Below are 27,485 nucleotides of genomic sequence, written 5' to 3'. Positions count from 1 at the left end.
AGGGCGGAGCCCAGCTGGCTGGGCCAGGGTGATGAACTAGCAGTTTCTGTCTGCCAACTGCTAAAGGAAGTGAACAGCTCTAAGCCTTCCCCCAGAAAAGTACAGGGAGGTGTTCTGGACATGACAATGGCATTTTGGGCCTGAGCTGTAGGGCCTTTATTTCATCAGTCATTACTAATTTATTCATTCAACAGCCATTTACCCGGCACCCACTATGTAGTAGGCATCATGCTGGGTACTGAAGACAGAACTATGAATGATGCAGGTGCAGTCTCTACCCTCATGGAGCTTGTAGACTAGATGGGGATGTACCTGGGACTTTTCATCAAGAAAAATTGGGTCTTTAGGAGGACCCACTGTGGTCATGTACAGTTAAAATGAAATGACTATTTATTGGTTTCCTTCTATGTCAGTGATGGCGAACCTATGACACATGTGTCAGAGGTAACACGTGAACTCATTTTTTTGGTTGATTTTTCTTTGTTAAATGGCATTTAAATATATAAAATAAATATCAAAAATATAAGTCTTTGTTTTACTATGGTTGCAAATATCAAAAGATTTCTATATGCGACACGGCACCAGAGTTAAGTTAGGGTTTTTCAAAATGCTGACACGCTGAGCTCAAAAGGTTCGCCATCACTGTTCTATGTACTAGGCATATTTTGAGGAAGATTGGAGCAATTAAAAATATGAAATGGTAGTTTGTTAAATCTGCCTCCCTTTTACACGTATACGAATTTCTAGATGTTTTGTTTTGGTGAACTTGGCAAGCAAGATTATACTTATTGTTGTTATTTTTTTTTCTGCAAAAAGCTTTATTGTTTCCATTTGGTCCAATGTATGAGAGTGGGCCTCATGGTGGCTAAAAGAATGTCTAGGGGTTTGGGAGAAAGGGTCAGACAAAAGCCAGGGGGATGCAGAGGGCTCCAAAGGCTCCTGGCTGTGCTTGAGGGCGAGCCTTTCGAAGAGATACTCTCCCGCCCAGCCTGGGGCCAGCCAGCCTGCGGAGGTGAGTCAGGTGGTCTCCTCATCTTCTTGATGAGTTTCACCTGCTCACCCAGGAAGTGGTTCTGCAGGAAGTCACAGCGATGAGGGTCTGCGCGGGTAGAACCCAGGGCCTGCAGCTCCAAAGGGCCTGGTTCAGGTTCCTCTCCAAGGCCAGGGCACCCCTGAGTTTTGCCCACTCATCTTGGGAAGCTTCAGCACCTCCTGGGAGTGAATGCAGCCACCGCACTGGTTTTGCAACTTTAAGAGCCACTTGGAGCCCTCGCTTTTCCAACTCACAGAGGAAGTGGCCCACGCCTTCCAGAGCCGCATCATCATGGTTGAAATAGAAGCCCAGAGAGAGGTAGGTGTAGGGGGCTGCAGATGCAGGCTGGCCAGGTTGTTGATGGCAGCCTCCATCTCAGTGGAATAATTTTGATGAATTTTGGAGCTCATGGTTGTTCGACAATAAGGAATTAAGGTAAAAAAAACACACCTGTGGTGTGTTGGCCTGTCTCAGAGGTGGTTCCAAAGGTGGTGACTGGATAAGAAGCTGGAGAGTGGTCGGAGGCTGGAAGAAGGGGTGTCCCTGGGTCTGTTTGGTCCAAACACTGTTGAAGCAAGAGACAGATCCGGGACCGTCAAATTTACTTATCTTTACCTAATACTATGATAAGCTAGGCATTTAGACAGTGAGTCACTTAAACTATTTCGAAGGTGTGTACCATTAGCCCTGTCTTATATAGAAACTGTATCAGAAGTCACATAGCTGGTAAGCAGCAGGCAGTACTGGGACCCCAACCTATGAACCTGTAAAGCCTTGTGCTATACCTTGCACTCTCCTGTGGTCATCTAATTGATCTGTCATCCCTGGCAGAGCTGAAGTCACTGGCTCCTTCAGTCGCACTGGGCAAAATGGTCATACACAGGAAGGAGCAGAGACCGGGGAATGGTAAAGTGGTAAACATACTCAGATCATCTCCAGAAAGTCTTTAGCCATTCTCAATAATCACATACACAGTGCTTTATAGATCACAAAGCTCATCACATTTCTAGTTGACCTTCACAAAAACCTAGAAGCAGGTGTTCATATTATCCTCCTTCTAAGGCAGTGGTTTTCAACCTTCCTAATGCCGTGACCCTTTAAATACAGTTCCTCATGTTGTGGCGACCCCCAACCATAAAATTATTTTCGTTGCTACTTCATAACTGTAATTTTGCTACTGTTATGAATCGTAATGTAAATATCTGATATGCAGGATGTATTTTCATTGTTACAAATTGAACATAATTAAAGCATAGTGATTAATCACAAAAACAATATGTAATTATATATGTGTTTTCTGATGGTCTAAGGTGACCCCTGTGAAAGGGTCATTCGATCTCCAAAGGGGTCACGACCCACAGGTTGGTGACCCACAGGTTGAGAACCGCTGTTCTAAGGTGAAGGAACCAGGTTTTAGAAGAATCAAGTAAGTTTCCGGAAGGCACACCATTACGGGGTAGAATGGAGACCCTCAGCCAGATATTTTTATTCTTAATGAGTGACACACATGGAAGACTTCGCCTTCCTGTTTAGTTCAAGGACAGGAAGAGAGTCTAGAAACGTTCTGTTAACATTCCCGTCTTCTTCCCTGTGAGTGGGATACAGGCACCTTGGCTCTCCTTCATGTCCTCCTGTCCTCTGACCGGTGGTTGATTTTTGTGTGTCTGGCTGTGCTGTTGAGGACAAGTGGAGTCTGAATTTCTGACAGGTGATAAATGGTGCCGGTTTATTTACCTCTCTGTAGTCTGAAGCTTGGCACCCACTGTAGCTGAGAAGCAGCTGCCCATAGCAGGGGTGTGGTGGCAGATGGGGACTCTGAAGGTGCTTGGCCACAGGTGAATGCAGTTACACAGGCTTCTGTTTCCAAAGCTTTTGAAAGAAGTTTCTATGTGAACTCAGACCTTTCTGACCAGCTGGTTTGGCACCTTTCCTCTGTGTTTCTGAGAAGTCAGAGAGGATGAGGGATAAGGGACAAATGCCCCTGTGCTGACTGGAAACCCAAAAGTCTGAATAAATTGGCTTCCACATTTAAAAAGACAAAGCTCTAAATGAATTGTGAACAGAAGAACTGATGTGTCTCTTATCAGTCTGCTGCCTGTTGACTTTGGCTGGAGATAATCACCATGGTTAAGGAGGATCCTGGCAGCCAGCTCTTATTCATTCCTGATCATTCTCATTCACCATTGTTTTGACATGTAAAACCTGGAAAGACTATCCAATCCCTAAATGCTCTGCAGCATTGTGGTTTCTCTTTATGAACCACAACCTCCTCATCCTTTTCCCAGCTCTCTCCATGCCTGCTCCCTTCTGCCCACCCCTACCAACCACAAGGATCAAGGAGGGGGCTGAGCAGTTGGTCTTGCAGACTTTATAGCCTCACTCTAGCCACAAGAGCTCTGCTGCTGTCTGCTTTATGACCTACTGGGCACCCTTACTCAGAAGGGTTCCTCTGTGAAACAGTTGAAATCACATGCTCTCAGGTGTCCACGATCTGCATCTACAAGTTCAGACAGGGTTGAGGCAGTTGCATCCAAGCTTCCTGTTCTCCATCTGTTGTACTAGTAAGTGCAAATAATCGTTAGTCCTTATTATCTGTCCTTTCCCCAACTATGATATCAAAAAGAGGGCGAAGACACCCTGGAACTTCCTGTTTGTTCAGGTGTCCAACAACTGATTGAATTTATTCTCTTTGTTAAGCTAAGTCCGCCCAGAGCTAATATTCCTGTCTGGGAAAGAGTGGCCACTCCCAAGTTTACTCAGTCTTGGTCCAAATCTTGCTTGGTCACTGGGGAAGGTAACAGTGTCCACATAGTTCTATACCTTTAACTACTCTGGGCCCACTTACTCAAATACATGGCAGGAGGATACAAAAGGATTGGCTCTGGATCTCCATAGTTAATTTGGACATCACCATGGGCTTGCTCCAATCCACCACTCCTTGCTCCCCTCTTTGGCTCTTATCATCAATCACTTGGCTCTCTTCAGTTGGCATACTATTTTGGACTTATCTTTCTGTCACATATCAACATTTCCCATATATATATATAAATATATATATATAAAATTTTTCTCTCTGGATCCATAAATTGTACTGGACACAAAAGTGTTTCCCTACCTAAACCTTTATTCCCACTAGATCAAGAGGGATAAATTCTAGGGCCTCCTCCTGCCTGAATTTTTGTCGGAGGGCAAGAAACAGGACTGTGCAAACTTAAGGAAAGTCCAAAGGAGACAGCAAAATCTTCATGAGGGATGGGACATGAAGTCATTAATTCTTATCAGGCCCTGAGGCAGGTGATCAACACCTAGCTTTACCTTCGTGGTGCTCACAGGAAAGTAGAGGAGGCAGCTTACAAAATAAATAGTTCAATGTAGTTAGTTCAATGTCATAATAGATTTCATGTCAAAAACCGAAGGAAGGAGAGAGAAATTGTTGGACTAAACGCTCCATATGGGCAAGGATCCTGTCTATCTTGTTCACAGTGCCTAGAACATAAAAGTAGTTAATATATATTTGTTTCATTGAATGGATTCATCTATATCAAGTATATCCAATGGTTTGATTGATTTTTAAAAATTATTTCATCATTCATTTAGTCCTTTATTTATTCCTTAAAGGGTGTTAGCTATTTTTAGGTAGTAAGGCAATTTCTTCCCATTGAATTTAAATGTAAAGTTATCCTTAAATAACATTAGGAAGAATTTTGATTAAGTATAAATGAGAGTTATGACCTTGAACGAACTCTGTGCTGATTCCTCTCAAGGTATATAGTATCATTCTCCATGGGCATAAAAGAAAATAGAAGTTTATAGAGCTAAAATAAGTTGTCTGCTTTATATAATGGGATTTGAATCCAGGTCTGTCTGCCTGCCTCCAAAGCCTACAATCATTGCCTACCCTACATTGCTTCTACTACAAGGTGCAGGACCTTGATATCAGGCCCTGTAGAGTGAATGAAGTTGGACTTAGGGCTGGAGCTGGAGAAAGTTAAATTGTCTGTCAGTCTGATCCCTAATAGACATGGCCAAGAGCCTAAGAGGTTGTGATGAGTGTGATTTGATCTGAGCTGGTATTAGGGGCAAAAATCTTTATCTGGAAAACAGGGCAGGGCATGACATGGTCCCAGGCAGTGATGGTACTAGGTTAAGGCAGCAACAGGATGTGAGGTAGGACTAGAGCTTGCCAAGTGGGGGAGCTAGTGGTGAGAGATAGGGTGGGACCACTGGGAGAGGAAACTTGAAGTTTTGGGTTTTGAAACCCAGGTCCAGTAGTCTGGATTCAGGAAACTAAATTGTGTGCTGAACTGCACTGAATGTTGCTCTTTAGGGAACACCTTTCATTTCATCCTTTTGCTGATATATTAACAACATAGCTGTGGAATGGTAGAATATAAGGAATCTTAACCTTCATGGTGCTCACAGGCTAGTAGAGGAGGCAGTGACTCCTTTCATTCTCCTTGCTACTTCGAATGTTTTGTCAAGTGGACTCATATCCCTGAATTTCACTTTTCTCATTTTGAGTGTGGGAGTTTTAACATTTGTCTTAGACTGCGGTTATGAAGATCATGTTAAAGTTTGTGAAGTACATTTTTGTATGCTGAGGCTCTGTACCTCCTGAAGTATTATTCTTATGTGCTTTGTCTATTTTTAACAATTCAGCAATCCTACTTCTGGGTATATATTCAAAAGAAAGGGGAAACAGGATCTTGAAAGTATATCAGCACTGTACCATTATTCACAATAGCTAAGACATGAAAGCAACCTAGATGGATATCAGTGGATGAATGGATAAAGAAATGTGGGTTACACATACAATGGAATATTATGAGAAAGAAGAAATTTCTGCTGTTTGTAATAACTTGTATGAACCTTGAGGGCATTATGCTGAGTGAAATAAGACAGAGAAAGAGAAATATTGTATGATATCACTTATAAGTGGAATCTTAAAAAGTTGACCTCGTAGAAATAGAAAATAGAATGGTGGTTACCAGGGACAGGGGACTTGGGGAAATGGGGAGATATTGGTAAAAAATCTCCCCATTTATAAGATTAATAAGTTTTGGGAATCTAATATGCAGCATGGTGATTATAATTGAAAGTTGCTAAAAGAGTAGATCTGAAAAGTTCTCATCACAAAAAAGAAATGGTAATTATGTGACAGGATAGAGGTTTTGGCTAATGCTGTGATGGTAATTATTTTGTAACTAGAGGCTCAATGCACAAAATTCATGCAAGGGGCTCAGCCCTCACAGCCCTGGCTTCACCTGGAAGGTTGTCCGGATGGTCGTCCGGAATATCGTCCAGATGGTCATTTGGCTGTTTGGCCTAATTAGCATATTATAAGTGTATCAAATCAAAGCATTATACACCTTAAACTAACATGGTATTTTAATATCAATTATATATCAGTAAAGCTGGAAAAAAAGGGCTGCAGCTTTCTTTGGGGGAGGTGGTGGGACCTAACTGAAAGTAGTAGAAAATTGTCATAAAACAGATCTTCATGGGGAGAGGAGTCAGTTTCTGCCTTGTTGCTAAGGTCCCAATTGTTTCCTGGTTTCATTTTGTGTATCTGTGTCAGGCCATTATGTGGGCTCCTTTCAGGAACTTGGTGATATTGGCCCCCAGATAATTAGATCAGTGTCATCACTTTCACTGCCCCCCTTTTTATGCTGCTGGGACCATTTGCATGAAAATAGGAGTGAGTGATATTCCTTTCCCTGTAACAAGGCTTAGCTTCTTAAGTTGTGGAGTCCTATACATAGAGGGGCTTTGGAAAAAGTCTCAAGTCGCCATATGAGTGAGCCTGATTTAATTGGGCCTACAAAACCCTGGTGTTCAGCCAAGCCATCTACTTACCTGGACTTTTGAACACTTACCTCGATGACATAGAGGATCTTCAATGGGGTTCATCAGGATGCAATTTTTCAAAAGTTTTAGGAGGCCTGCATTCTGTAGTGAAGTTGGTTTAGATCAGTGGTTCTGAACCTTCTGGCCCTTTAAATACAGTTCCTCATGTTGTGACTCAACCATAAAATTATTTTCGTTGCTACTTCATAACTGTAATGTTGCTACTGTTATGAATCATAATGTAAATATCTGATATGCAGGATGGTGTTAGGCGACCCCTGTGAAAGGGTCTTTCGATCGCCAAAGGGGTCTTGACCCACAGGTTGAGAACCGCTGGTTTAGATGTTAATAAATCAATATACATTTTTGTAGGTCTTCCCTCTGCTTAGGGCTTATCAAAGTGCTCCCATGGTAGACAAACTGCGGCTCTCGAGCCACATGGGGCTCTTGGCCCCTTGAGTGTGGCTCTTCCACAAAATACCACGTGCGGGCGCGGACAGTGGGATTGAAACTTCGTGGCCCATGCGCAGAAGTCGGTTTTCGGTCTGGGCGTGTCTATTTCGAAGAAGTACTGTTGCTGTTTGGCTCTGTTGACTAATGAGTGTGCCGACCACTGAAATAAAAACCTTAAAAAGTTTTCCAGAATGAAGTTTTGGAGGAGGATGTACATATTTCTCATTGATTTACTATAAAGCAATGGAGTTTTAATAGAGGACATGGATTTAGGTGTCTTTCAGAACCAGATTTAAGTATTAGTTTCTCCATTTACTAGTGGTTTGACTTTGATGAATTTACTCATCCTCTCTGTCCCCCCAAATGAAGAAAATAATCCCATATACAATTGCATAAAAATAATAAATACTTAGGAATAAATGTAACCAAGGGGATGAAATATCTGCATACTGAAAACTATAAAACATTGATATAAAAAATTGAAGAAGACACAAGTAAATGAAAGATATCCTTGAGTTCATGGATTGGAAGAATTAATATTGTTAAAATGTCCACACTATCCCAAATGATCTATAGATTCACTGCAGGCCCTATTAAACATTGCAGATGGGTCAGGAAAATTCTCACTTCATATTACACAGTGTTTTACAAAGTATCATACTTTAAAAAGATATTAGCTTGTAAGAACATATAATAAATAACTGCAAAATGCAATGGGTAATAATTTTAAAGCATGCCTTTAACATTTATGTAAAACATTTTTTTTTGTAAAACATTTTTTGTACTCATTCAATAGAAACTTATCTGGCCACTTGGTAAAGTTAGCAATAAAGCTGGTCCACAATGTGTTAAGAATCAATGGCATTTTTTTTCTAGAAATAAAAACCCTGCACCAATCCTAAAATTCATATACAGTCACCAAAAAATTCTAATAGCCAAAGTAATCTTGAGAAAGAAGGACAAATCTGGAAACATCAAATGTCCACATTTGCCCTGACTGGTTTTGCTCAGTGGATAGAGCGTCGGCCTGCGGACTGAAGGGTCCCAGGTTCGATTCCGGTCAAGGGTATGTACCTTGGTTGCGGGCACATCCCCAGTGGGGAATGTGCAGGAGGCAGCTGATTGATGTTTCTCTCTCAGTGATGTTTCTAACTCTCTCCCTCTCCCTTCCTCTCTGTAAAAAATCAATAAACATATTTTTAAAAATGTCCACATTTTAAACTATATTACAAACCTATGGCAATCAAAACAGACACATAGAGCAATGGGACAGAATAGAGATCCCAGAAATAAACCCATGAATATATCAACTAATTGTTTACAGGTGCCAAGAGTACACAATGGGGAAAGAATAGATTCTTTAATAAATGGTGTTGGGAAAACTGGATAGTCACATGAAAAGATTGAAATTGGACCCTATCTTACCCCATATACAAAAATCAACTCGAGCCGAACCGGTTTGGCTCAGTGGATAGAGCCTCGGCCTGCGGACTCAAGGGTCCCAGGTTCGATTCCGGGCAAGGGCATGTACCTTGGTTGCGGGCACATCCCCACTGGGGGGCGTGCAAGAGGCAGCTAATCGATGTTTCTCTCTCATCGATGTTTCTAACTCTCTATCCCTCTCCCTTCTTCTCTGTAAAAAATCAATAAAATAAAAAAAAAGAAATAAAAAAAAATCAACTCGAAATGTATGAAGACTTCAATGTAAAATCTGAAACTGTAAAACTCCTAGAAAAAAATAGGTGGGAAAGCTATTGGGAATGACTTTTTTTGATATGGCAACAAAAGTGCAAATAGACAAGTGGGATCGTATCAAAGTAAAAAGCTTCTGCACAGCAAAGGATACAATCAACAAAATGAAAAGACATTCTACTGAGTGGTAGAAAAGGATTTGTAAAGTATATGTCTGGGAAGGGGTTAATATCCAAAATATATAAGAAGCTCCTACAACTCATTAGCAAAACACCAAATAACTCATTAAAAATGGACAAAGGATATGAATATACATTTCTCCTGACATACAATTGGCAAACAGGAATATGAAAAGGTCCATAACATCACTAATCATTAAGGAACTGCATATAAAAAACACAATGAGATATCACCTCAGAACACATCTTACCACAACAAGCCATATCAGCCTACTCTGAGACCAATAACAGAGACACACCCCCCCATGTGTGACAAAGGTAGATAGTGCCTGCTAAAAGCTGAAAGTGTATACTCAGAAATATTCCTGACACCTCATGCCTCACATTAAGAATTGCTTAATGTGGTCTGTGGTGCACTTCACACAGTTATAGCAACAAAACACCAACACACCCAGCTCAACACTGACTAAATGGACTCAATCCCACATACTAGTGGCTTGACAGATGGCAAAGTGAGCTATTTAAATGTATAAATATTACTTCTTTCATTTTCTCCTGTTCTTTTGCATACAATGTCCATCATTCAGTCAAACATTATGAGCTATGCAAAAAGCAAGAAAAAAAGAAAAGAATTATTAAGAAATACAAGCAGTGAATACAACCAAACAAGATAATGACCAAAATTTGGAAACCTGCCTTATCCACAAATCAATTAATATACATCACATAAACAAAATGAATGATAAAATCATATGATCATATTAATAGGTGTATAAAAACTTTTTTTTTTTACAAAATCCAGCATCCATTTTGATAAAAATTCTCAGCAAAGTGAGAATACAGGGAACATGCCTCAGCATAATAAAGGCAAAATAAGACAAACCCTCAGCTAACATTAGGCTCAATGGGGAAAATCTAAGAAAATTTCCCTTAAGAGCAGGAACAAGGCAGGAATGAGCACTTTCACTACTCTTATTCAAGCCACAGCAATCAGACAAGAAGAAAAAATAAAAGGCATCCAAATGTATTTTTTAAAAATCTTTAGTGGAAAGTATTGCATATGTTCCCCTTTTCCCTATTGACCTCTTCTAGTCTGCCATCACCCTACAAAAGGCATCCAAATTTAAAGAAGTAAAACTGTTATTATTTGTAGATGACATAATACTATATAGGGAGAATCCTAAAGATCCCATAAAAAAACTACTAGAACTGATGAGTGAATTCAGTAAAGCAGTAGGATACTGCTGGGGTCCAGCCCCAGCAGGTCCAGGGGTCCCCAAAGGTGTGGACGGAGTCGGCGAAGAAGGAATGACATGGAGACTGGGTTCAGTTCATCAGCATAGCGAGGTTCTCCCTCCAGGATCTCCAGTCAAGTTCTGTGTACAGGTTCTCTTGCTAGGTTCTCTAGCCAGTCTCTGTCCAGGTTCTCTTGCTATGTTATGTCTAGGTTTTCCAGCCAAGTTCTGTAGCCAGGTTCTGTCCAGGATCTTTTGCCATGTTCTCCTGCTAGGTTCTGTCTCTAGGTTCTGCCTAGGATCTCCAGCCAAGTCCTGTCTCTAGGTTCTGTGTAGGATCTCCAGCCAAGTCTTGTCTCTAGGTTCTGTGTAGGATCTCCAGCCAAGTCCTGTCTCTAGGTTCTGTCTCTCTCTAGGTTCTGTGTCTAGGTTCTGAGTCTAGGTTCTGTCTTTTATTGTCTTGCTACATCTGTATTTATACCAGTTGATTTTAATCCTATCAATTTCTATTCCAAAGGTTAGGGCGTTTCTTATCTCCATTCCAGGGAGTAAAGATTATGTAGCTTAACTACCCGCCTGGCACTTAATTAAGGGGTTGTATCCCCTCCCTAACCTCAGGGAAAAATCTCCACCTGGGGAAACAACCTTTCTCGGAGAGGTGACCTTGGTCAAAACACATAGCGCTAAGGAGAGTAAAACATATTAAGAACAGTATGCTATATACGCCAGGTCCCTTGAAACATATGCTGTGCAGACGTTTCTTCTCTGCAGCGACTGTGTCAAGCAGCAAGGATGGACCGGCTCCCGGCAGGATACAAAATAAATATTTAGAAATTGCTTTAAAGCCGAAACCGGTTTGGCTCAGTGGATAGAGCATTGGCCTGCGGACTGAAGGGTCCCAGGTTCGATTCCGGTCAGGGGCATGTGCATTGGTTGTGGGCACATCCCAGGTGGGAGATGTGCAGGAGGCAGCTGATCAATGTTTCTAACTCTCTATCGCTCTCCCTTCCTCTCTGTAAAAAATCAATAAAATATATTAAAAAAAAAGAAATTGCTTTAAAAATATGTGTTTTTTTTATATAATTTCAGAACGGGAGAGTGAGATCGAAACATCAATGGGACGTCAATCAGCTGTCTCCTGCACACCCCCTGGGTATAGAGTCCACAACCCAGACATATGTCCTGACAGGCAATTGAACCAGCAACCTTTTGGTGTATGGGATGACACACAATCAACTGAGCCACACCAGCTAGGGCAGATTGGTTGCATACGCCAATAATAAACTATTAGAAAAGTAAACTAAGAAAAAATTCTTATTTACAATTGCCTCAAAAAATAAAATACCTAGGCATAAATTTAACCAGGGAGGTAAAAGACCTATACTCAGAAAATTATAAGAAAGACTTAGAAGAAAATACAAATAAATAGAAACATATACTGTGCTCATGGATGGAAAGAATTAACATTGTTAAAACATCCATGCTGCCCCATACAGTCTATAAATTTAAAGTAATCCCTATAAAAAAAACCAATATGATTTTTCACAGAACGAGAACAAATAATCTAAAAATTTATGTGAAACCACAAAGGACTCTGAATAGCCACAGCAATCTTTAGAGAGATGAACAAAGTTGGAGGTATCACACTACCTGACATTGAACTATAGTACAAGAAAATAGCATGGTACTGGTATAAAAACAGACACATAGATCAATGAAACAAAATAGAGAGCCCAGAAATAAAACCATGCCCATACGGTCAATTAATATATGACAAAGGATGAAAGAGTATATAATGGGGTTAAGACAGTTTATTCAATAAATGATATTGGGAAAAATGGACAGATACATGCAAAAAATGAAACTCAACCTATTTCTTACAACATACACAAGAATAAACTCAAAATGGATCAAAGACTTAAGTGTCTCAAGCCATATAACTCCTAGAAGGAAACAAACAGTAAAACCTGACATTCCTCTTAGCAATATATAAAAATATATATTTTAATAATATATATTATTTATATATAAAAAATATATAGATGTATATATTTTTTTCTGATACAACTCCTTGGGCAAGGGAAACAAACAAACAAACAAAATAAATAGGACTACATCAAACAAAAAAGTTTTTGCACAACAAAGGAAATGAACAAAATGAAAAGAGAACCTGCTAAGTCGGGGTGGGGGCGGGGGGGGGGGGGGGAAGATATTTGCCAGTGATTTATCCGATAAGAGGTTAATATCCAAAATTTATAAAGAACTCACACAACTCATTACCCCAAAGTCCTCACAAACAATCCAATTAAAAAATAGGCAGAGGACCTGAATGAACACTTATGCAAAAAGGACATACAAATGGCCAATAGACCTATGAAAAGACACTCAATATCACCAATCATCAGAGAGATGCAAATTAAAATCAGAATGAGATATCACCTCATACCTGTCAGAATGGCTAATAAATGAACATAAATGCCTGCTAAAGGGGAGAAAAGGATTTGTAAAGTATATGTCTGGTAAGGGGTTAATATCCAAAATATATAAGAAACTCCCACACTCAAGTTAGGGGACATATACTGGGAATGGGACAGAGGAGGAGAGGATAGAGAAACAGAAAATGCAGTACCAGAGACAGGGAGTGTTTGAGGAGGATGAAGGAAGAGAGTCTTACTATGAGCTTGCACCACAAATATGGTGAAAAGGGAACCTTAGTGCACTGTTGGTGGAAATGTAGATTGGGGCAGGCACTATGGAAAAAAGTATGGAGGTTCTTCAAAAAATTAAAAATGGCCTGGCCAGTTGGTTGAGTGTCACATCCATGCACCAAGAGAGCACGGTTACATTCCCATTCAGGGCACATGCCTGGGTTGCTCACTTGATCCCCAGTAGGGGGCATGCAGGAGGTAACTCATCAATGTTTCTCTCTCACTGATGTTTCTATATCTCTCTCCCTCTCCCCTCCTCTCTGAAATTAATAAAAACATATTAAAACATTAAAAATGGAACTGCCTTATGACCCAGTGATTCCACTTCTGGGTATATATCTGAAGAAACCTGAACCAATAATTTAAAAGAATATATGCACCCCATTTTCATTGCAGCATTACTTAAAATAGACAAGGTATGGAAGTAACCCAAAGGCCCATCAAGAGATTACTGGATAAAAAAGTGGTGGTACATATATACAGTGGAATATTACTCAGCCATAAAAAGGAATAAAATCATACCATTTGCAATAGCATAAATGGATCTACAGGGTATTATGCTAACTGAAATAAATCAAACAGAGAAAGGCAAATACCATGATTTTACTTATATGTGAAATCTAAAGAGCAAAATAAACAAACAAAATAGAAACAGACTCATAGATACAGAGATCAGACTAATGATTGCCAGAGGAGAGGGGTGTTAGGGGCCTGGATGAAAAAGGTGAAGGGATTAAAAAGTACTAATTTCAATCCCTTGAAGGGATTAAAGGTGAAGTGTTAAAAAAAATAGTCACAGGGATATGAAAGTACAGCATAGGGCATATAGTCAATAATATTGTAGTAACTATGTATGGTGCCCGATAGGTACTTGATATGTAGGGGTAGAAGGGACCACATTATAAAGGATATGATTGTCTAACCACTATGTTGTACACCTGAAACTAATACAAAATGATATTGTATGTAAATTGTAATTGAAAAATAAAATTTAAAAAATCTCGAGAAGCTCAGATAATATAGTCAGTAGAAGCTTCTTTAGTGATAACAAACATTTAAATGTCAACATTTAAAAAATTCAAATAAAAACCAAATAAAAAGAATGAGAAGGAATAAAAAATGATAGCTATCATTAATATGCTAAAAGCTCTAGTGGAAAAGGTAGACAACATGCAAAAACAGATGGGGTATTTCGGCAGGAAGATAGAAATTATGATAAAAGACATCAAGGTTGGAAGTAAAAAAAGTGTACTATCAAAGATAAAGGATTACTTTTACCTGCTTATAGTAGACTAGACAAAGTCAAGATAAATGATCTAAACTGAAATACAAAGAGCAAAAGGAGTGAAAAAAAAACCACCCCTAAATAAAACAGAACATCCAGAGATGTGGAACATTTTTTTAAAAAAATTCTAACACTCATGTGTAATTAGAATCCCATAAGGGGGAGGGGGGAGATTGAGAGCGAGAGAGAGCGAGAGTGCGCACAGGAGAGAGAGAGAGAGAGAGAGAGAGAGAGAAGGATCAGGCAGGAAATATTTGAAGAGATAATGGCTGAGGTTTCATTTGCAATTTCTGTTCATCAAGTAAACAACCTTCATCTTTTATAGTCATTTTTCTTGGATGTTACCTTCATAAGTTTAATTAATATGCTTAAAATATTTTGCAGTTGTATATTTTAACCAATTTGAGATATAATTTACATACCACACAATTCACCCATTAAAAGTGTATAATTCAGTGCTTTATATTCTATGTATAGAATTGTGTATTTATCCCAACAATAAATTTTAGAACCTTTTCATTACTTCAAACAGAAATACACCTGGATTTGCAATAAATATGACTCCTTAATTCAACTTCTTGAGGCATCCTTGTGTGATTCGCGGGGTACATTACAACATTGTACGTTACAACACTGTGACCACAGGGAGGGCATGTTGCCGCCGGACCATTGGTTTGAGAACAAAGGTGCTCCGCTTCTCGGGTGTCCAGGACGGGGACTGCAGGGAAGCCCAGGTCCATGACTCCCATGGGCTATGAGTCTCACACCCTCTGGCTCTGACTTGTATACAGGCCTGTCCATCTTCATCCAAAAGGTAAGGGGCCAGCCCCTGTCTGCTTCCCGATTCCTGCAGGGATAGGTGGAGGGCTCCCAGGGACCAGGACCTCAGGCCTGGGGGTGCCAGCTGTCCCTGTGGCCACAAGTATGAGAGGAGGAAGGTCGCCTGGGGGTCCAGGCGGAGTTTGGCATAGGATTGAGGCACTTGCGTTTGGTGCTTTGGTGGGAGCTTCAGGGTGCCTACTGCCCTGGTGGCTCCAGACCTTCCCGGTGCCTCAGACCCCCTTGACAGGATCCCACTAGGCTAGTCCTAGTCCCTGTCCCTCACTCTTGATTGGAAGAGCTTAGGCTCCCATTCTTGTGTGATCGGCTAATTTAAAGGAAAAAGGGAGTGGTTGACCATTGCCATTTCAAAATGGCAGCCCCCAGGGGAGCTGCAAGTTAGGGAGCCAAAATGGAGGCTGCCTAAACTTCTTTCTTTGACAGAAAAGACTGTCTGGCTGCAGCTTATTTGGGAGTTCACACAGGATATTTCCCTGGAGATCCTTCTGCAAATAGGGACTGATGGGCAGGTCAGTGGATCTCTCCATACTGACGTGGAGTTCCACCTTCTTCTCAGGGTCATATTTGGACAAGAGCTGAACCTTTGCAGTAGCTTTCAAGGCACTGGAGTAGAGGGTGTCATGGGCCTCAGCCAGGGCTGCCCCAGGTGGGTAGGTGCAGGTGGCTTCTGAGTCAAGGTCTGCATTGGTGGCCATGGGGGCAGCGTTGTGGAGGGCATCCCCGGGCAGGTGGGAGCTGGCACCGTCCTGGTCAGGGTTGGTATTGTGGTCCTCCTGGGTGGCGGGGACAGTTCCAGGCGGGTAGGTGCAGGCGGTTTCAGGGTTAAGGTCTGCATCAGTGGCCTTGGGGGTGTCTGCTCCCGTGGCAGCGTTTCCAAGGGAGGTCCTGGATGGGTAGGTGCAGGTGGCTTCAGGGTTAAGGTCTGCATCAGTGGCCTTGGGGGTGTCTGCTCCCGTGGCAGCGTTTCCAAGGGAGGTCCTGGATGGGTAGGTGCAGGTGGCTTCTGGGTCAAGGTCTGCATCGGTGGCCTTGGGGGTGTCTGCTCCCGTGGCAGCGTTTCCAAGGGAAGTCCTGGACAGGTAGGTGCAGGTTTCTCCGTGGCAGCGTTTCCAAGGGAGGTCCTGGACGGGTAGGTGCAGGTGGCTTCTGGGTCAAGATCTGCATCGGTGGCCTTGGAGGTGTCTGCTCCCGTGGCAGTGTTGCCAAGGGTGGTCCCGGGTGGGTCCGCCCTGGCACTGTCCTTGTCAGGGCTGGTATTGTGGTCCTTCTGGGTGGAGGGGGCGGTCCCAGGCATGTGGGCCCTGGCACCGTCCTGGTCAGGGTTAGTGGCAGCAACACAGGTGTAGGCCAGGATGGCAGGCCTGGGGGCGTTGGCACTGGTGCCCTCGGGGTCGGACTCAGCATAGAACTCCACGTGGTCGGCAGGGACTGCGGCATAATCCCTGGTCATGGGAGGGGTGGCTTGGCAGATGCGATGGTGGGTGTAGTGCTGGTGTTTACCGCTTCTATAACATGAGGAAACAAATTTGCTTTTTGCTCAGAAAAGAAATTATTTTATTTCTCAAGGTTGCTCACTGCAAACTCAGCCTTGAGAAATGATCCAAGTAAAGAGAATCCCAGGCATTGCATTCTTTGCACACTTAGCAAGAATGCCCAGGGCAGAGCTGAGACTAGTGTAGGCAGGTGATGTGAAGTAGAAGGAGGCATTTATTCGCAGTGTCATGCAAGAACAGGGGCAGCATTTATGTAAACCTGAGTTAGTGTCTCCCTAAATGTTGTGTCTTAGGCACCTCCCTTACTTCAGCCTAGTCCTGGGAGGAGTGCCTGGATGCTCAGGGCCCATGACAGCCTGCCTCTCACTTTGTGTTTGGCCTTCCTAAGCTCTTTCCCTCAGCTTCTTGGGCAGGCTCTAAGGGCAGGAGGACCTTTAATAGGGTCATAGAAGTCAAAGGACTATTTCCATTTGTAGAAAGAATAATAGATATCCTTCCAGCTATAATGAAGTAACTGGGACTAGACATGCCCTCCTGGCATAAACACTAATAATATCAGATAAAACATATTTTAAAGCCAAAACCATTTCAGACATTAAATAATAGCCTCACAGGGTTATGATCCTCAGCAAAGAGCAACAATATAATTTTCCAACCTACTGTATTGAGACTATTTCTAGACTGCAGAGCAGGGAAGAGAATCCCATGGACAGAGCTGCCTTGCGAAGATGAAGAGAGATCAGAGTTCAGGGAAGCTGATGGGGAGAATTTTTGGAGCAGAATACCAGAGAAAAGGAAGCTAGGCAGAGAGAGAGAGAGAGAGAGAGAGAGAGAGAGAGAGAGAGAGAGAGAGAGAGAGATCCAGAAGTCTACACAGGGATTTTCTGAACTGGTTGCTGAATACTGTGCTATCTATGAGGTGAGGCAAGGCACTAATGGGAACTTTAACTGGACAATCCTCAGAGCTCACACAGAACTGAAAGATATTATAGTTTCAACTAGTCAGAGTGAAGATACCTTGCTTTTTAGTAGAGAGCCCAGAAAAATTATGACTGGAATAGGACTAAACTAGCTTAACAATAAAGGCTACTCTAGACTTGCTCTATATCCAATGAAAATAGCCTTAAGTAAAAGAAAAAAAAAAAGAAAATGGAAAGAAAGGCTTCTTTGGCAAACAAAACATGAGAATTTGTTACCAGCATTCACACACAACAAAAAATGTTAAACTTTCTTCAGGTAGAAGGGCAATGATATTAGATGGAAATTAACACATTTATAAAGAACCCATGGATTAAGAAGAAATAACAAGGGAAATTAGGAAATGTTTGAACTGAATAATAAAAATACAACACATGCCCTGGCCACTTTGCTCAGTGATTAGGGAATGTTGGCCATTGGACCAAAGGGCCATGGGTTTGATTCATAGTCAAGGGCACATACCTGGGTTGCATTACAATTCATGAGATACAGCTAAAGCTAGAGGATATTTTATTTGTACATTTTATTCACCATATTTTGAATTAGGTTCAAAGATTTTTTAATGATAGGTTTTTAAATGATAGTTACGGGTATTGGAGATAATTCGTCAACTACTGTGGAATGGTCTAATTTGTTCACAAACTCATCCAAAATGGAAGGTTCTGATAGCCCCAATGTTAAAGGTTTTTTGTTTTTTTTTGAGACTCAATATTATTTTATTAAAATTTGTGCACTCGAGGGCTGCGGGGGAGGGCCCCTCAACCCACCCTGTGGCCTCTCGCAGTCCAGGAGCCCTTGGGGGATGTCCAACAGATGGCTAGGGCTGCTATCCACGTCAGTCGGACAGCCTTAATGCTGCCGTGGTAGTGGGAGAGGCTCTTGCCACCGCCATTGCGCTCGCCAGCTGTGAGCCCGGCTTCTGGCTGAGCGGCGCTCCCCCAGTGGGAGCACACTGACCACCAGGGGGCAGCTCATGTGTTGAGCGTCTTCCCCCTGGTGGTCAGTGTGGGTCTTAGTGACTGGTTGTTCCACCATTTGGTCAATTTGCATATTAGCATTTTATTATATAGGATTACTTCCAGGTGCATGCATAGTGGTTAGACATTTCTATAACATATGAAGTGATCACCCTGATAAATCTAGTACACATCTGACACCTTATGTAGTTATTACAATATTATTAGCTATATCCCCTGTGCTGTACTTTACATTCCTGTGACTACTTTGTAACTAAAAATTTGTACTTCTTAATCTCTTCATCTTTTTTACCCATCCAACCAACCGCCTTCCTATCTGGCAACCATTAGTTTGTTCTCTATGAGTCTGTTTTTGTGTTGCTTGTTCATTTATTTTGTCATTTAGATTCCACATATAAGTGAAATCATATGGTATTTGTCTTTGTCAAACTTATTTCACTTAGCATAGTACCCTTTTAGAAAGGAATTTATAGTATTAAATGTTTAAGTGCTGGTATTAGGAAAGAAGTAACGTAAAAAACCAATTACTTAAGAAGCTTCTAGTGCTGGCAGATTTGGCTCAGTGGATAGAGCATCAGCCCGAGGACTGAAGGGTGTTGGGTTTAATTTCAGTCAAGGGCATATACCACCATTGCCGCCTTGATCCTTGGCTCAGTCGGGGAGCATGCAGGAGGCAACCAATTGTTGTGTGTCTCTCACATCAATGTTTCTCTCTCTCTGTCTCTTCCCCTCCCTTCCACTCTCAAAAGAAGACCAAATTAAACACAAAGAAGGAAGGATATAATTAAATTAACAGCAAAAATCAATAAAATATTATTAGCAAATAATGATATAAAAAGATATTTGAAAATATTAATAAAATTGATAAATTTCTAGGTGGCTTAATCAAGGAAGAAAGATAAGAAACACAAAATTTCTATATCAGGAGAGGACATTACTACAAACACTTTAGACATTAAAAGAGTAATAAGAAAATGTTTTAAACAACTCTATGCCAAATTAATAAACTCAAAATACAGAGTTTACTTATTTATTTATTTGTTAATCCTCACCTGAGCATATATTTTTCATTGTTTTTGTGTTTGTCTTTTTTTTTTATAGAGCAGAAAAGTGGGAGGGGTCAGAAGAAAGAGAGAGAGCGAGCGAGCGAGCGAGAGAGAGAGACCTGTGAAGAGGGATACAGAAACACATTGATAGATTACCTCCTGCACACACCCAAACTGGAACCAGAGATTGAACATTCAACCCAGGTATGTGCCCTTGGCCTGGAGACCCATGATCCTTTGTTTCTTAGGCCAACACTCTAACCAATGATCTACATTGGCGAGGGCAAAAATACAAAGTTTATTTATTTATTTATTTATTTACTTACTTATTTATAAATACACAGTTTATTGAATCAATTTAAAATTTAGCAAAATGCCAAGGGAAAGAGATGATTTAGATTAACACTTAGGAGAGTTTGCAAGCACATCATGTAAAGTCTCAAAAAAAATTAGCAATGTTTACAGGTCCTGTTTTTGTCTGCCTCATCAATCCTCTGCTGATTGTGTGGTTTTAAAGACTAAAGGTATCTTGAACAAGGGGGCTCATAATGTATTACCTGGGCCAACACCCATACTTGTGGGGTAAGTATACCTAACATAGTTGTAGCTCTTTGTTGGCCTAATGAGCAGCTACAAATTTTACCCTTATTTCTTGTGTAAAAGTTGTTGATAGAAAAATAAGTATTTCCCATGGGTGGTCAATTTAAGATCTCATAAATGAGTGATTCATATGCCTCATGGATATTTAGTGTATCATGAATATTTGATCCTTCCATCATCTTTCCATTTATTTCTGTCTTCTTCCTTCTTCTGTCACAACATTATTAATAACAACAACAATAATAATGATAGCCTTTCATTGAATACCTTTGTGGTAGTTCAAGGCAAGAATGCTTCATGTAAAGCATTTCTTTTAATCTACACAGAAGTTCTATAAATAAAGTTTATTTTCCACATTTTATGGTTGAGGTATTAGACTTTTAGAGTCTCATTGGTGTGACTTCCTCTGAATAGAGCTTTGTTGATTTTTATGTTGTTCCTAAGCAGAAAGGCGAAGGACAGATATCTCTGAGAAAGGATGATTATATATTTAAAAAAAAGAATACCTTTACCTGTTTTTGGACCAGTTTTTGAGCCTGTTGCTTAGTAAATAAAGTCCAATGGAAATCAGCATTATCAGAAGTGCTGCCAAAGATGTAACCACAGGAATGACTGTAGTATTGATGGGCTCATTGACTGTTGTACTGATGGGCTCAACAACTAAAACACAGATGTCCCACAATTAGTTTCCCAAGAAAGTTGTTACCACATTCACTTCTTGCTCAGTGGATCCCAATCATATTCCCTCTAACAGAAATACATTGTGGATCCTCCCTCTATCTCAATTTCCCTCTCAAAATATGGTTAACTAGTAAGTTCAAGCATTCATTCAAATGTTATCTTATTCAGCTTATTTGCTCAGAAAATAACTTTAAGCAAATAAATTAATTTCTTCCATGGAAGAGTAGCAGTGTCACAACATGTATCAGAATCGACAAAAGTCTAGGTCAGGGAGGTGACCCATGGAGTTTAAAGAAGGCTGAAGCTGGTACCTGGAATAGCATGAAAAAATCAAGGGACCAGAGGTCTCTATGAGGCTGAAAAGCCTGTGTATAAAGAGGTAAAGTATAAAGTTTGAAGAATTGGAAACTATGCTCAAAAAGTGAGACATTGGTATTTAATGTTTTAGAACTAAAACACTTTTACTTTTGGATGAAGCCCAAGGTCTGACACTGGCAGTGGGCGGTTGAAGTGAAGTGGGTCTCTGCACTGTCCCTATTCCTGGAACACTTGTTGCCTTTCCCTTTACCATTCTTACTGGACAGCTTCTACTCCCTCTTCAGTCATCAGGTGCAATATTAACTCAGAGAAGCCTATGTTAAGAAAAAGTGCCTATTATATGGAAATAAGGCAAAAAAAACAAATTCCATGTCTTATTATCATGCTAAAGCATTATGTAATAAATGTATCTAAAGATCATCTGATGCCCTGACTAGTTTGGCTCAGTGGATAGAGCGTCGGCCTGTGGACTGAAGGGTCCTAGGTTTGATTCCAGTCAAGGGCATGTACCTTGGTTGTGGGCACATCCCCAGTAGGGAGTGTGCAGGAGGCAGCTAATCGATGTTTCTCTCTCATTGATGTTCCTAACTCTCTATTCCTCTCTCTTCCTCTCTGTAAAAAATCAATAGAACCAGTTTTGTTAGAGACTCTTTCTCTGACTTATGAGTTAATTAAAATTATGGCCCCTGATTTCTATGTATTTTTATGAGAATTATGTTTTTTAAAATATATTTTTATTGATTTCAGAGAGGAAGGGAGAGGAAGAGAGAGACAGAAACATCAGTGATGATGCCAAACCGGTTTGGCTCGGTGGATAGAGCGTTGGCTTGCGGACTCAAGGGTCCCAGGTTCGATTCTGGTCAAGGGCATGTACCTTGGTTGCGGGCGCATCCCCAGTGGGAGGTGTGCAGGAGGCAGCTGATCGATGTTTCTCTCTCATCGATGTTTTTAGCTCTCTATCCCTCTCCCTTCTTCTCTGTAAAAAATCAATAAAATATATTTTAAAAAAAAGAAAAAAAAAAAAAAAGAAACATCAGTGATGAGAAAGAACCATTGATTGACTGCCTCTTGCACATCCCCTACTGGGGTTTGAGCCTGCAACCTGAGCATGTGCCCTAACAGGAAATCCAACCATGACCCCCTGGTTCCTAGGTCGATTCTCAACCACTGAGCCATTCCATCCAGGCAGTTTAGAATGATTTTGAATTATGCCTCCCATCTTCAGGAAATTTACTGCATACTGAGTGACATTTACAAGGAATATTAATGCACAAGGAAATTTATGTATAATTGCATCAGTTTTAGTACAAATGTTACTAAAACAACATTGTAGTATAAAAGAGAAGAATGCTGCAACCTAATTCAGCTGGAGAGGCAGTAAAAGTAAGACTCTCTAAGGAAGTAATATTTCATCCAAAACTAGAGAATAAATAGTAGTTATCCAAATGAAGAATAGAGAGAATGATTGAAGAACTACCTCCTAAAAATGGGGTACAATGTTCTGGGGAACATCCTGACCTATGCAACCATATTCGTATTGGAAATACAAAATTTTTAGTTTAAGTTACATGTAGGACAATTGTAGGTCATGACACATCCAGAGATGGCCATGAGAGCAAGTAGAGAAAAGTGGAGTCAAAGTGAAGACCTATGTAATTTGCCCTCTCCTTAGATCTCAAACTTGATGCCAGTTAATCTTTCTCTGAAAACAGTTCTGCGCTAGGAGAATGAGAACTTGAGTTACTTGAGTTTGGTGCTCAGCTACACCTGGTTTGGATGGACAAACTGCCTTAGACAAATTTTAATCCCCTTTGTACTTGTCAGTGTCCTCTGACTTTCTGTTTAGAATGTATGAGGATATTGTACTGGCAAATAGACGTTATTTTCATCACACTTTATTTTAACCTATTTCTAAGGTTACTACATGAATGGTCCTTGGTTCAGCTGAGTGTTTAATTGGTCTGGAGAGGCAAATTTGAAGGTAGGAGTTAAAGAAAGTTGTTTTCCTCTATAATAGAAGTAAATGATTCAGTGTGTGTCCTGGGGTGTAAAACAGTTCAGGGAGGAAGGGATGAAGCAATGAAGAGAGAGTATGAAAGGGGAAGAGGGAGACTGGAGTTAGGGACATAGCAGGATTTTGGAATGAACTCACCATGTCACCCCCTTAAATTATAAATAAATTAAACTAAGAAAAAAGCCAGAACAGAGTGTCCCACTTAGAGGAGGGAGCAAGTGTGAAGGCTCGATTTAAGAAAAAGCTTGGTACCTTTGAGAACTTGTCAAAGCCAGTATGCCCAGAGCTCAGCGAGAGAAAGGGAGACAAACTGGGATGAAATGTGAGAGTTGGAGAGAGTGGCCAAATTACGTAGGTCCTCACTTTGACTCCACTTTTCTCCCCTTGCTCTCATGGCCATTTATGGCCTTGTCATTACCTAGAATAGCCCCACATCTGACTTAAATTTAAATGTTTAGATTTCCAATATGAATATGGCTGTAAAAATTATTGTGTTCTTCTTCTTTTCTTAGAAATAAAATGCCACACATAAGAGAACCAAATAAAAAAATTGCAAATACCAGAATTTATAATAGGTATAAAGGCTGCTAAAAGCAGCTGTGATCAAACATACAACATGTGGGAGAAAGTGAAGAGAGGTGTGGATGTGAGCATCCAAGCCCTTTTTGTGGCACAGTGAGGGGAGAGAGAAAACTGACCTGCTATGGACAATTGTTCTTCCTTTTTCTGATTCAGTACTGGGTTCCAGATAGAACATATCAGATTCTTCTGAGAAGGTTCTCTGAGGAGCAGTGATGTTGTTACATGGAACAAGCCACCTTTGTCCTGGGTGTGAGTCTCAGACTCAGCTGAAATTTCTCCTCCCTCAGAGTCCATCCACTGGACCTTTGGCTGAGGGAACCAGCCCTCTGACTTGCACTCTAATCGGAGTTGGCTGGACTTAGTGACTTCCACATGGAACTGAGGATTTGAGCCAAGAGCTGGGAAGAGGAAGAGAGAGAAGTCAGGTCCTAAGCTCATTTTCCTACACACACATCCATCTTCTGCTTCTCAAGAGTTTTTGCTGCTGATTAGACCTCAGTGTGCAGAACAGGAAACTGAGGCTCTGAAAGTATGGGACCTAAACTTCTAGGCTAGGGATGAGTCCAACACAATCCAACACAAATGGCCCCTGCCTATTTCTTGACTCCCACTATGAGTTTCTTTATTACCTTTTCTTTAGCCCCAAGCAGTGATATATGGAGTAATGGGGAGACTAGATAATGGCCATCTTTCTTTATCCTATAAATTCTTTATATTTCTAAGGAAAATTGGAACAGAGGAAGGAGCCCATTTCAGAAAAAACTTTCCCCTGTGGGGTGTCAAGGGGATAAATGTGGGCCATTACCTGCCACTTTCAGCTCAATCACTGTATCACTGTAGAAGGAACCATGTTGGAATGCACAGCGATACTGCCCACTGTCAGAGGGTTGGACATTGTGGATTCTCAGGACCACAGTCCCCTTGTGCATGACATTTTTCACAAGCTGTGTCCTCCCAAAATACTCCTCCATGGCTTCCTCAGGCTTGTCCCTCCCATCCTCATATAGGTGCACCACCTGGGAGGGTAGGGATCGAGTCCAGCTAATTTTCATATTTTTAATACTTTGATGATGCATGAGGAAGCAGGGTAGCTCAGCGTCACCACCCAGCATGGCCATCAAAGCTTCGTAGGGCCCACGGGCTTGGAATGTTCCTGAAAAGGAAACAGAGATGGAGTCAGGGTGGGCTATGGGCAGGATTTGGGAAGATGAAGGGGAGTTGATTATATACATGATTGGTTATTTCCATCCTAACTAAGTCCTGGGAACAAGGTCTGAAAGGAGATAGCTGCTGGATCTTGGGGTTCACTTTTGTGACATGAACATACACGCAGAGCTAGGAGGAAGCTGGGGATGTTGGACGTAGGAGGTCTAGGCTTGGCTCACCTGAGGCAAGTAAAGGACTTAGGGCACAAATATTGAGGAGGCAGTTACATTTGGTGTACATGTCCAGGGTTGGCAAGCTGTTGACGGGAAGTGCCTCTTTATAATCTGTGCCCTAGGCTCCTCACTTAACTCACCCTGTGGGGAGGGACCTGAGGAATATGACTGTAGGAGATGGGGAATAGACTTGCTAGCTCCCTCAGCTCAGGATAACACAGCACCTCAGATGGCTCTGGATGGATAGTGGATAACTGTGTTGAGAAAGAATCTGAAGTAGACGAGTGGTAAAGATGTTTGAGAATTAATACAATTTGCCATGAGCATGGGATGAGAATATGGATGCATACAAGCTAAATTTTACCAATCTTATTCAACATTATCTTAAGTCTTTAAGAACTTATGCTTTTTTATTATCATTTGGGCTCTTATGCTTTCTCTCAACCTTTGCCCCACTGCATGCACATTTGTATTTGGATGTACACACACACACACACACACACACACATACAACACACACACACACACACAGCAGGCCTGGACCAGAAGATATAAGTAAAAATGCCTAGTACACTGCCTGGTACTTAGTAAGCAGAATAACATTAATTTCTTTACTTTCCAGGATCTCCAAGCATTTGTTCTTTTGTCCAAATTTTCCATTACAGTGTTACCCCCTTTTGTTTTTTCCTTATTCTTATATATCAGAGAATCAGAAACTCATATAATAATTCAAACCTGTAACCATCTGGAGGCAGAGGAAGTATGAGATGAGGCTGCCATGATACATAGTAGAGACTCACTGCCTCTTCAGGTGTCTGATGTAGAGCAATCCCAAGTCTTTCATTGATGACTCATTGGAAAATACTGTAATGAGGAGAGAGATAAAAAAAAGAACTCTGAGGGAGAGAAAAAATGGCATCCAGCAGGATGGCTGTGAGTAAGGGAGCAAAAGGGGAGTGTGTGGACTTGTGGTGTGTGTGTGTGTGTGTGTGTGTGTGACAGTTTGACCCTGTAGGAGATTCGGAGGCGGAAAGACCAGGTTCTCGTGGATGGAGAGCCCCTGCTACTGATGAAATCACTTCTGGGCATCCAGCTCGACAGAAACCATGCCATCTTGAAGGGGAGAGCTGTTATGCCTGGGAGCCTGTCTTCACCACCACCCAGACAAGCCTCAGATGCCATCCTGGATACTACAAGAACTCCAGCCAAAGACTTGCTACCTTAGCTGCAGACCCATAGACATCAGGACTCCAGCCTCCTTGGACATGGGCTCCTCTGGGACCTGGAGTGTGATCCCCTCCCACCAGACTACCATGTCATTCCCGCACATTCCACTGGTGAGTCCTGAACTGAGCCACCTGCTGCCTGTCAAGCCTATGGTTTTGCCCCATCCCTGCAGGTCCCACCAATAAGCCTGGAACTGTGCTCCTTGCCCACCATGACAGTGACATAGGCCCTGACCCCACGAGTCCTGCAGGTGAGGTTCTGAGTCCCCTGCCCACCAAGCCCACAGCACCACTCCATGTGTCATGCAGGCCAGCTTCTGATTGAGTCCCCTGCCCTCCAGGCAATGCTCTGGCTCTATGTGTCATGCAGGCCAGCCTCTGACTAGTCTCTACCTGCCAAGACCATGGCATCACCCAGCTCTGTGCATACTGACAGTGAGCCTTGGACCAGTGATAGCAAGAATAAGGAGATAAAGAAACAACTCCCAGGGAGAAGCAAGATGGCGGCGATATAGGCAGACGCGTCCCAGGTCTTGTCCCGGAGCAAATGGAGTAAGCAGCTGAAACTAACACCCACCTCGAATGGGCGAAATCACCCAGCTGGTGAGACAGTTTGCAGCCGGGAAGGGCAGAGCTACCCTGGAAAGGTAAAAAAAACAAAACAGGGATCTGCGCAGGAAACTTTCCCAGACCTCTGAGCCCAGAAGGTCGGAGGGAGACCGCGTGGCAAACAGCCGCGTCTCTTGGGACAGACATAGCCCCTGACTGGGGAAAAGAGTTCCGCGGGATTCCTGGCACCGGGGTATTTGAGATTTGGATTCTGTGATTACAGAGGACTGAGCCTAAAGGGGGCAGCCAGATCATGCAGTGCTGCAGATCCAAGCAACAGCAGCCTCCTGATCACCACACCCTCTGTCTG

General features: G+C 41.7%; 1 protein-coding gene and 1 long non-coding RNA gene across 3 annotated transcripts in view; both read right to left on the bottom strand.

Annotated features, from left to right (window-relative positions):
* Positions 1 to 814: 814 nt before the first annotated feature.
* LOC139017389 (uncharacterized) lies at positions 815 to 9,776 on the bottom strand. Of its 2 annotated transcripts, XR_011472855.1 has the most exons (4): positions 6,910 to 9,776; positions 3,469 to 4,519; positions 2,768 to 2,973; positions 815 to 1,598 (listed from the first exon to the last, which is right to left on the bottom strand). It is a non-coding gene; the product is annotated as an uncharacterized lncRNA (long non-coding RNA). The 2 variants fall into 2 exon arrangements; XR_011472854.1 differs by lacking the exon at positions 6,910 to 9,776 and having other exon boundaries at positions 3,469 to 5,922.
* A 4,800-nt stretch (positions 9,777 to 14,576) lies between these two features.
* The window catches only part of LOC139017388 (uncharacterized), a 28,239-nt gene continuing 15,330 nt past the window's right edge, over positions 14,577 to 27,485 (bottom strand). Inside the window, exons 3-7 of the mRNA XM_070425718.1 lie at positions 26,076 to 26,204; positions 24,767 to 25,114; positions 24,078 to 24,359; positions 20,879 to 21,026; positions 14,577 to 16,777 (exon numbers count right to left, since the gene is read on the bottom strand). Of these exons, the coding sequence (XP_070281819.1) occupies positions 15,868 to 16,777; positions 20,879 to 21,026; positions 24,078 to 24,359; positions 24,767 to 25,114; positions 26,076 to 26,127 (1,740 nt within the window). The 5' untranslated portion in view covers positions 26,128 to 26,204 and the 3' untranslated portion in view covers positions 14,577 to 15,867. The remainder of the gene's footprint in view (positions 16,778 to 20,878; positions 21,027 to 24,077; positions 24,360 to 24,766; positions 25,115 to 26,075; positions 26,205 to 27,485) is intronic.

This window comes from Myotis yumanensis, unplaced genomic scaffold (assembly GCF_028538775.1).
Source record: "Myotis yumanensis isolate MYYU_CA2020_CCGP unplaced genomic scaffold, mMyoYum1.0.hap1 SCAF_10, whole genome shotgun sequence".
Lineage (NCBI taxonomy): Eukaryota > Metazoa > Chordata > Mammalia > Chiroptera > Vespertilionidae > Myotis > Myotis yumanensis.
Note: the sequence above shows the minus strand (reverse complement) of the source record. Positions and strands in the feature narration are given on the sequence as shown.